This window comes from Colobus angolensis, unplaced genomic scaffold (genome assembly GCF_000951035.1).
Source record: "Colobus angolensis palliatus isolate OR3802 unplaced genomic scaffold, Cang.pa_1.0 Scaffold344, whole genome shotgun sequence".
Classification (NCBI taxonomy): Eukaryota; Metazoa; Chordata; class Mammalia; order Primates; family Cercopithecidae; genus Colobus; species Colobus angolensis.
Genome location: NW_012116755.1, coordinates 2,134,266 through 2,144,816, shown reverse-complemented (window position 1 = coordinate 2,144,816; position 10,551 = coordinate 2,134,266). Strand labels below are relative to the sequence as shown.

The 10,551-nt window shown below is 42.3% G+C and overlaps 1 protein-coding gene and 1 non-coding gene across 4 annotated transcripts in view; one reads left to right on the top strand and one right to left on the bottom strand.

Moving 5' to 3' along the window:
- SACM1L (SAC1 suppressor of actin mutations 1-like (yeast)) overlaps positions 1-8,463 on the bottom strand; it is a 63,193-nt gene extending 54,730 nt beyond the window's left edge. Inside the window, exons 1-2 of one of the 3 annotated variants that reach the window (XM_011952657.1) lie at positions 8,207-8,463; positions 7,343-7,382 (exon numbers count right to left, since the gene is read on the bottom strand). Coding sequence is in view for 1 of the 3 variants with exons in the window: in XM_011952656.1 (XP_011808046.1) it covers positions 8,207-8,238 (32 nt within the window). In the remaining 2 variants the exon portion in view is untranslated. The remainder of the gene's footprint in view (positions 1-7,342; positions 7,383-8,206) is intronic. The other 2 variants (XM_011952656.1, XM_011952658.1) reach the window with 2 other exon arrangements.
- A 170-nt stretch (positions 8,464-8,633) lies between these two features.
- Positions 8,634-8,706, top strand: TRNAR-ACG. Its single transcript has one exon. It is a non-coding gene; the product is annotated as a tRNA-Arg (tRNA).
- The last annotated feature ends 1,845 nt before the right edge of the window (positions 8,707-10,551 follow it).

Sequence of the window (10,551 nt, the reverse complement as noted above, 5' to 3'; positions counted from 1 at the left end):
AAAAAAAAAAAAAAAAAATGTATTATAGGCCAGGCACGGAGACTCACGCCTCTAATCCCAGCACTTTCGGAGGCCGAGGCAGGTGGATCACAAGGTCAGGAAATCGAGACCATCCTGGCCAACATGGTGAAACCTCGTCTCTACTAAAATACAAACAAAAAAATTAGCTGGGTGTGGTGGCGCATGCCTGTAGTTCCAGCTACTTGGGAGGTTGAGGCAGGGGAATCGCTTGCTTGAATCCAGAAGTGGAGGTTGCAGTGAGCCAAGATCACACCACTGCACTCCAGCCTGGCGACACAGCAAGACTCCATGAGGTTAGGAGTGTTCAAGACCAGCCTGGCCAACATGGTGAAACCCCATCTCCACTAAAAATATAAAAATTAGCCAGGCAAGGTGGCAGGCGCCTGTAATCCCTGCTACTCAGGAGGCTGAGGCAGGAGAATAGCTTGAACCCAGAAGGCGGAGGTTGCAGTTAGCCGAGATCGTGCCACTGCACTCCAGCCTGGGGGACAAGAGCAAGACTTCATCCCCACCACCAAAAAAGTATTATAACCAAGTATACAAATAAGAGTAATTATGGATCAAGGTAGAGATGTCTCGCTCAAAAGTCCTGAGGCCTTCGCTTGATCTTCTCTCTCTGAGAGATGCTGTTGGAATCTAAGTTGCTGATGCTGCCATCAGGCTATTCTGATAATGTCACTGAAAGTGGTATCTCTAGGCTTAAGAATTGGAGCAATGAAAACATGAACAGTGACTGCCAGGGAATCAGCATTTCTAGGGATGGTAATGATAAGTAATGACTCACAATTCTGTTAATCGTAACAGCAGGTATCATCCTAACTCACAGGCACCTACATATACGCCCTTACTGTTCTCTTCCTCTCCTTTCATTTCCCACCACTTTTGTATTGAACTTAATACTTATCCGAAGCATAATTGTTTTATGTAATAAATTTTATTCTACATGTTTTATGCTTCCTAGGCTTCATTTCAAAAGCCAGTGAAATTAACTTTAACTCTCTAGCACTTACAGTCAAAAATAATTAAGTAAACAATCAGTGGTGTAATTTTTGCTGGTGTGTATTGTTTTATTGCTATTTTTGTCTTTAAATCTTCACCAAACAAGCTATCATATTACTTACTTTATGAAATGGATTTCAGAAAACAACATTCGATCCAAGATTATTTGGTCATTATCTATACTGCTAATAACAGATCTCTAAGGTTCAAAGTCATACTGTATACTAACAAGGGTTCTGGTCCTATAAACTATCTGGTGAGGTCATTAGCCTCCAATTCACTATTAACTCTAACTGAACAAGAATCCTACCAACTATCTATCAAGACAAGGGGATTCGATATCTACCCAGAGTTCTGGTTCCCATTAATAACACACATACTACAGAAGATATATCAAAATAGCATAATACTTATATAATAACTGCTTCTATTTTGACTACCTTCATTCAGTTGGTTATTTTGCTTTTAAGGATTACTGTCCAAGCATGGGATAAAAAAGAAAAAGTGATTGGATACAGTGCTCATGCCTGTAATTCCAGCACTTTAGGAGGCTGAGGCAGGAGGACTGCTTGAGCCCAGGAGTTTGAGACCAGCCTGGGCAACATGGCAGAACTCCGTCTCTACAAATAATGCAAAAATTAGCTAGGTGTAGTGGCATGCACCTGTGGCCTCAGCTACTCAGGAGGCCGAGGTGGGAGGATCACTTGAACCTGGGAGGCAGAAGCTGCTGAGAGCCAAGGTCGCATCACTGCACTCCAGCCTGCGTGACAGAGCAAGACACTGTCTAAAAAAAAAAAAAAAAAAGAAAGAAAAAGAAAAGAAAAGCAAAACAAAGCAGGAGGATCTTGAGGTCAGGAGTTTGAGACCAACCTGGTCAACACAGCGAGATCTCATCTCTACAAAAAGTGTTGAAATTAAAAAAAAAAAAAAGAAAGAATCAACACTTAGGTTGATTCCCCCTTTTTGACTGTTGTGAATAATGCTGCTATGAATGGGGGTATACAAATCTCTCTGAGACCTTACTTTTAATTATTTTGAGTATCCCAGAAGTGGAATTGGGACTAAAAGCTAAATTCAACAAAGGCAGTATGGGTATTACACTTCATACAAATGCATTTAATCTTATAGTCACCTGGGATTCAACAGCTCTTAAGAGTGTTTTTAAAAAATTAGTCTTGTTAAATTTTAAGAAAAGCAGTATGTTTAATTATAATATTAACATCAAATATTTTTATTTTCTTTCAGTGTTGGCATTGTGATTTTCTAGTGTCTGAAAACATTTATCTCCCATGTAACATTCACATCTCATTTCAGACAACTAACTTCTTTAAAATCTTGTCAAATCAATGAGTAAAACTGGCCCACTTCAAAAATATTACTACTTACCAACCTCATACCCATTAAAATGGCTATTACCTAGAAGGAAAAATGAAAACCCAGGATAGAAAATAATAAGTATTGGCTAGGATGTGGAGAAACTGGAATCCTGGTGCTTTGTGGGTGGGAATGTAAAACGGTACAGTTACTATGGGAAAACAGTATGGTGACCCACTAAAAATTAAAAATAGAATTCCTGTATGACCCAACAATTCCACTTCCGGGTCTATACTCAAAATAACTGAAAGTAGGGTTTCAAAAAGATATTTGTATACTCACATTCATACTGGCATTACTCATAATAGCCAAAAAGGTGGAAACCTATGTGTCTATCAACAAAAGAACAAACGAAATGTGGTACATACATATAATGGGAAATTATTCAGCCTTAAAAAGGAAATTCTGTGCTGGGCACAGTGGCTCAGGTCTGGAATCCCAACACTCTGGGAGGCCAAGGTGGGCAGATCACGAGGTCAGGAGATGGAGACCATCCTGGCTAATGTGGTGAAACACCGTCTCGACTAAAAATACAAAACATCAGCTGGGTGTGGTGGCACGTACCTGTAATCCCAGCTACTTGGGAGGCTGAGGCAGGAGAATCACTTGAACCCAGGAGGCGGAGGTTGCAGTGAGCCGAGATCGCACTACTGTACTCCAGCCGGGGTGACAGAGCGAGACTCCGTCTCAAAAAAAAAAAAAAAAAAAAAAAAGGAAATTCTGTCACATGCTACAAAATGGATGAAGCTTAAGGACATTATGCTAACTGAAATAAACCAGTCATAAAAAGACAAATACTGCCACTTTATGAGGCATCTAGAGAAGTCAAATTTATAGAGACAGAAAGTAGAATGGTGGTTGCCAGCGGCTGGGAGGATACAGAAATGGAGAGTTGTTTAATGGGCACAGAGTTTATTTTTGCAAGATGAAAAAAGTTCTGGTGACGGATGGTGATAGTGGTTGTACAACATCAATGTGCTTATTGCCCAGAATTGTATACTTAAAAATAGTTAAGAGGGTAAATTTTAAGTTTTATTTTACCACAATTTTTAAAAATAATGAAACCACTATTTTGCATAGGAACCACAGTGATATGTCATAAAACTGTAGCAAAAACATATTCCCTCAAAAATCTTATGTAAAGAATCTGGCCGGGTGCAGTGGCTCATGCCTGTAATCCCAACACTTTGGGAGGCCGAGGCGGGTGGATCACTTGAGGTCAGGAGATAAGACCAGCCTGGTCAACATAGTGAAACCCCGTCTCTACTAACAATACAAAAATTAGCCGGGCCTGGTGGTGCACACCTGTAGTCCCAGATACTTGGGAGGCTGAGGCACAAGAATCACTTGAACCTGGGAGGCGGAGGTTGCGGTGAGCCGAGATTGTGCCACTGCCCTCCGGCCTGGGCAGCAGAGCGAGATTCCATCTCAAAAAAAAAAAAAAAAAAAGAATTAAAATCAAGGTCTTCATGATCAAATTTAATATATCTCTGGTTGAAAAGACAGAGGCACAACATTTTACTAGGTTTGGTGAGCAAAAACAAAAGAACTTAGTAAAGAAGGATCCCCTGTGCATACTACACTCATAGGCAGAAGGTGCTCCTACCTCCCCCATTCATCTTCCCTTTGGGTACCTCCTCACTGAGCCCTCCCTGGTTGCCTCTCCTATAGCTCAAGTTCATCACAGATTCCCCAGGGGCACGACCCAATTCCAAACCAGCTGGTGTTTCTAGAAACTCATTCTAATATGCCATCTTCTTTCTCAAAACTCTGTGTTCCCACCTACATCCTATTCCCTGAATACCCTAAAACCAGACTTCTTCACAGGACTAGGTCCAAATTCCACCTAATCTGAAGTTCTAATCCATAGCACTATCTACCAGAGCCCCATATCTTCCAAAGAATTCTCTTCTACCAGCATGTTCTGGTCCTAACTCAGCTATGTATGCCCTGCCCTAAAATATTTCAGAGTGCATAAAAACTACCAGGATAGCTAAACTTGCAGATTTCCGCGGCTCATCCCCAGAGATTTTCACTCAGTAGGCCTAACGTGGGGCCCTGGAATATGCACTTCAAAGTGCATATTCCAAATGACAAGCATACCAAGTCATTTGATGCAGCCTAGCACTAACCTAGGCTGGTCAGGTTAGCCTAGGTAAGCCTGAACTAGCCTGAACTCCCAGCCAACTAATGCTTTGGATACAAACCCCATATTATCTGTGCTAAAACTCATGAGAATAACCTTGGCTGCCCTATACCCCTCCCTCCACCGGAAGAGTTCTGTGAACAATATAAATGTTCACTATATTGAACAGATTACATGTGTGTACATCACGAGGTAGCTTAGGTTACATCTGTTTTCAAGGTTAGATCATATCTGCCCTGACTGATGACCTCACAGTTATGAGACTCTTTTAAAAAAGGCAATTTCCTGAGGAAACAGTATTCTTCAGAGGCATGTGCAGCCTGATGCAGTATCTAAAGGATTCCCTGCCTTACACCTAGTTTCAAATGACCTTTTAAAAGAAAAAGAAAAAACGCTTTAAATGTATCCAATAATTTTGCACCTCTAACTTTCCACTGAACCTTTCAGAAAGTTATTAGTGAGCTTGAGGTCTGAGGAGCATAAGAAGTGCCCAAACCACATTTGATGTCATTTCCTGCAAAGGAAATGTGATATCTATGCTTAAGTGCCAAGGTATTTTAGCTTACATATAGGGATAGATAAGCTGCTTAAAAATTACATTTTCAGTCTAATTATTTTGCAATTTCAAATTTATCACTGTCTGACATTATCCATGCCTATACAAATGACTTAAAAAGAAAAATGGAGCCTAACAGGATATTTAGAACTGCCTAGAAGTTTAAAAAGTATGAATTTTAAATTCTGAGCAAATCAATATTCTGTTTTCCACATTAAATATATGAAAATTCATATGGACATGTCAACTATATTTGGTTGTAAGTGACTCATTTCAATACCTGGCATGTTTGAGGACTAAGGCGAGAGCAATCTGATAAGAGAAAAAAAGGTGATATGGATAACGAAATGGAATGGAAAGATCACTGGACTCTGGACCAGCTGTATTCCAAGGCTAGCTCTACCATGGCTTGACTGTATGATCTGACTTTGTGGCCAAGGGCAATTATTAGACTGTTTTCAACAATGACAGGATACATATCAGCCTATGACCTCACAGAGACACTGTGAAGACAATAACATACATGAAATGACTTTTAAGCTGTGTTTCTTCAAACGGATACATTCCAAATTACCCTAGACTGTGTTCTTTTTGAAGTGCTAATACGTGGTCTATACTGGAAAGTTCCTTTCATTCACTCAGTTGATTCACTGAGGAGCTGCTCTGCACAAGGCTCTATGCTAGGTTCTGAGGAGGACTAGAGAAGAAAATGTTAAGGTGTAAACTGGTTGGAAAAACAAAATACAGCCATGTGCCATGTAACAATGCTTTGGTCAACAACAGACCACATATATGATGGTGGTCCTATAAGCTTATAATACTGTATATTTACCGTACCTTTTCTTGTTTATGTATGTATACATACACAAATCTTTACCACTGTGTTGCAACTGCCTACAGTATTCAGGTGGGAGGCTCGCTTGAGATTAGGAGTTAGAGGCTGCAGTGAGCTATGACCAAACGACTATACTCCCGCCTGGGCAACAGAATGAGACCCCATGTCTTTAAAAACAAAACGAAACAAAAGAAAAAAAACAAGCATTTCAACATTTAAATAAATCCTGTAGCAATCCTTTTGTAATAAAATAATCGAACTATCTCTTTTGCATGGATATTTCTTAAAACACATCTCTAGACACATTTTTTAAAATGGCTACTATCTCCTACCAATTCTTATACAGAAACCAATTTCACTTTTAAATGCATCCGAAAAAGAATATTCCTTAGGGCAGGAGGCGCATTTAAAACCTTCAACACAGCCTCAGAGCAGGAAGGGCCAAAAGGAAGGAATAAAAACGGAAATTCTAACTCATAAACCCCTTGGTAAAGAAAAAGTTGCAAAAAAGTTATACCTTCACATTTACAGAAACACTCAAAACTTTTTTTTCAGGGGGGAAAAAAAGCTAGGACTGACAAATCAGAAAATGAGTTTCACATAACCCCAGTTTGACTTTATCACCCAAATAATTTAAGAGTTTCCACTTCTCACAAAAATCAATACAAAAACATCATTCTTACCACTTAAGGGACAAATTTCTTTTCTCTTTTATGTAGTCAGAGGATTTTGGTTTGTTTTAAGGTCTGAATTGGTTAAATTTAGTGTTCTGGCAGCTGAAAAACAATCATCATAATTCTCAAGTTCTCCATCCTATTCAATCTTTGCCACGCTAAGCTGCATCAAGCCATGGCTCCATACTGCTTAAACACATTTGAGACCTGGTGTAGGATCACATTAAACCCTTCAGTGCCTATCAGACAGACAATAACCTAATTAGCTAGCAGAGCACATGTGACAGTGGCCTGGCCAGAAACGCAGTGGAAGACACTTCCCTGAACTCTTTCACCAACGACAAGGTGAGCACTTTGCAAAGGGGAACTGGGAGAAAATACGGAAAGGTGGAGAGGAAAATGTGGAGGGAAGCGTGTAGCTAGGATTTTCAAAGAACATTACAGTAAACAGAAATGGCACGGGGGTGGACTGTAGAAAAAGCAATCATCTTTTCTGCAACACACACAGTGTGGAATAGATGACCCCTCTCTCTGAATTTTGCACCTCTAACTTTCCACTGAATCTTTCAGAAAGTTATTACGAGCTTGAGGTCTGAGGAGCATAAGAGGTGCCCAAACCACATTTTGAGGTCATTTCCCTGCAAAGGAAATGTGATACCTATGCCTAAGTGCCAAGATATTTTAACTTATATATAGGGATAGATAAGCTACTTAAAAATTACATTTGTTTCTCCTACCAGATATTCCCAGGCTGTGGCCACCAGATTTTCAAACAGCCTAGGAGTATAACACGAAGTGAGTACAATTATTCACAGACAAGAAAAGTGTGGATGCTAATGGGTAACATTAAGGGAAATAAACACATGTTGTTTTTAATCCAAGACAAACCAAAGCCCTTAAAAGCACTTATTTTGTAACTCTTAACAACCAGGGCCTCTCTATCAAAGACTCAAGAACTTGGATTTACCGAAAAGTCACTTTGCAGTGTCAGAATTCTCGAGATTAGCCTCTGGCTGTCGACTTAAGAACCTGCTTTTGGCTGGAGATGTTTAAAATTGAAACCAAAGTAAACTCCTTCAGGACCTTAAGAGTACTGACTGTACTTTAAATTTTTTCTGCACACTGAAGAGTGGTCAGGCAGGCTTCAGTACCTAGATAGGCTGTAACCAAAACAAAGGTTTGTTTATTTGTGTGTAGACTCTAAATCGCTGTTTTAGGTCCGTTAAGGAGAGAAAACTCTTTTTCTCTGCTAAGTCACACAGATAAATTCAGTCTCTAGCTCTCCATAGAAAGTGGGGACAAGCGTGCCCTGAAGGGCCGCATCATAACGCCGACCCCCGCTCGCTAGAGGCCAGTCTGCAGCTTCTCTCTTCAGCTGTGGGCGCCGGGGCCGAGCATGTTGGAGAAAGGCCGGCGAGTCGCTGGTTCCCGGTCCATGGCTATTCGGGCAAGGCCTAGGAGAGGCCGCGCCGGATGAGGAAGACCGGTAAGTGCTAGGAGCTCCCACACCCTATTTGCCGCCCGGGACTCAGAAGCCCTCCCCGAGGCCGGGGCCCGCAGCTGCCTCCCCGCCCGCTGCCCCTCCGGCCCGTGGGACTCACAGCTTCAGCTGCTCGTAAGCCGCCGTCGCCATCCTGCACAACCACCTCCTTCCTTGTCTCTCCGCCGGCCCCGCCCCGCGCCGCCACCTCGGCTACAGCGCTACCGGTCACCCTGGCACGGCGGCCGCAGCGCCCAGCCTCGTCCCACCCCTTTTCCCGCCCCACAAGAGAGCCGGCCTTAACGGGAGGCGGTAGCGGACAAATTAGTGTGCGAGCTAGAGCACGCGAGACATGCCGCCGATACGGCGGGTTGGAGTGCGACGAAGAGCGCCATGACGAAGCCGCTGCGGATTGGTGGAGCGCGTTTCGGGGAAAGGCGGAGCAGCGGGAGCTGTGGCGCCGGGGCAAAATGGATCGCTGGTTCCCGGAAGCCTGTTCATACTGCATAAGGGTGATCAGCCCTCGCGGAGAAAGTTTTAACAGCTCGGGGCCAGTGGCGCAATGGATAACGCGTCTGACTACGGATCAGAAGATTCTAGGTTCGACTCCTGGCTGGCTCGCGGTGCTCGTTTTGCCACATTTGCATGTACTACAAGACCTTGGAAAGGTGAACGTGAGAGTTAAATATCTCAAATTTTGATGCTACTTTGCTCACAATGTCATCCTTTAAACTATGCTAGGAACCTGGAGTTATCTGAGGTGGTTCGCAAACTGCAGAGCGTCCTGTTCGTAATGATGCACCTGAGAAGTCTGTAAATGGGGTATATTTAGACAAACACCCCTGGAAAAGTAGCAGTTTGGAGTGGGCATTGCTGTGGCTGGATGACGCAAAAGCGCATTTAAGGCAGCAGTTCTGGCCTTTCCTCGCCATGGAGCAGAAGCTCCCATGGTGATGTGATCTAACCAGAAGAGAAGAAAACCTGCAGTGCGGCTGCGCGGGGTAGTGGGGGTCCACAAAGCGTCAGAATCTGCAGAAGCCCTGGCCTTTGCGAGCTCCAGCTCCGAAGTCAACTTGGCCCCCAAATTCCACTGGGAAACCTTAATACATGGGTGTTTTTTACAATAAGAAGACCTCAGGTAATCTAGTATATTACCCCTCATTGTACAGATGGGCTACTTGGACACCCGAGAAGGCTCGAAGCGTCTGCCGCCTAAAGGGGACTCGAACCGTGGGATTATATGAGTCATCGGACACTGTCGATTGACTTATCACTCGATCAATTAATTTCCGCAACATAACGTTTTCCCCTGATAAAATTATAGATTTTTAAAATATATAAAATTATTGGGAATAATAACGCGATTCCCACCCTAGATCATTACTATTTTTTTTTTTTCCTTAAAGCCTTTTTTTCTTCTATACTTTTTAACATGGGTATACTTGCACATGTGTTTTTCCAAATTGGGGTTGTGTGGAAGGAAATAGGTTCTTCATTTTGTCCCCTTACCTTTTTGTCTGAGATTTAAGGTCATTAAATATTCTTTGAAGATATTTCATCAGAGAGCTAGATATTTTATGCATAACCCTTATGCTGGGAATTTGGGTTATTGCCAGTTTAACACTTAGAAAAAATGATGCTGCTTAGGAGTTCGAGACCAGCCTGGGCAACATAGCGAGACCTCATCACTAATAAATAAATAAATAAATAAATAAATTTTAATTAGCCTGGTTTGGTGGTGTGCACCTGTAATCCTAGCTACTCAGGAGGCTGAGGTGGGAGGATCACCTCAGCCCAGGAGGTCGAGGCTGCAGTGAGCTGTGACCATGCCACTGTACTCCAGTCTGAGCAACAGAATGAGACCCTGTGTTGAATTATTATTATTATTATTATTTGAGATGGAGTCTCGCTCTGTCACCTAGGCTGCAGTGCAGTAGCGTGGTCTTGGCTTACTGCAACCTCTGCCTCCCGGGTTCAAGCGATTCTCCTGCCTCAGCCTCCCAAGTAGCTGGGACTACAGGCACGTGCCACCACAGCCAACTAATTTTTTGTATTTTTAGTAGATACGGGGTTTCACCGTGTTAGCCAAGATGGTCTCGATCTGCCGACCTCGCGATCCACCCACCTTGGCCTCCCAAAGTGCTGGGATTACAGACGTGAGCCACCGTCCCCGGCCGAATTATTTCTTTGTCTTACAAATTTCTAGAGGTGGAACGACCAGGTGGACATCTGTAAGGTCCATTTTATGGACATTTTTAAGACTTTCGTTACTTTCTAACTGCCTTCCAAAAAATTAAACCAAAATACACTTCCATCAACAGCACCTGTTTCTCTGTTTTCATGCATGCTAACCAACACTGGATATTATAAATTTAACCGTGATTTGCAATTTTCATAATTGAAATATGGAACTTCCTTTTACATGCACTTTTTTTTTTTTTTTTTTTTTTTTTTTTTTTTTTTTTT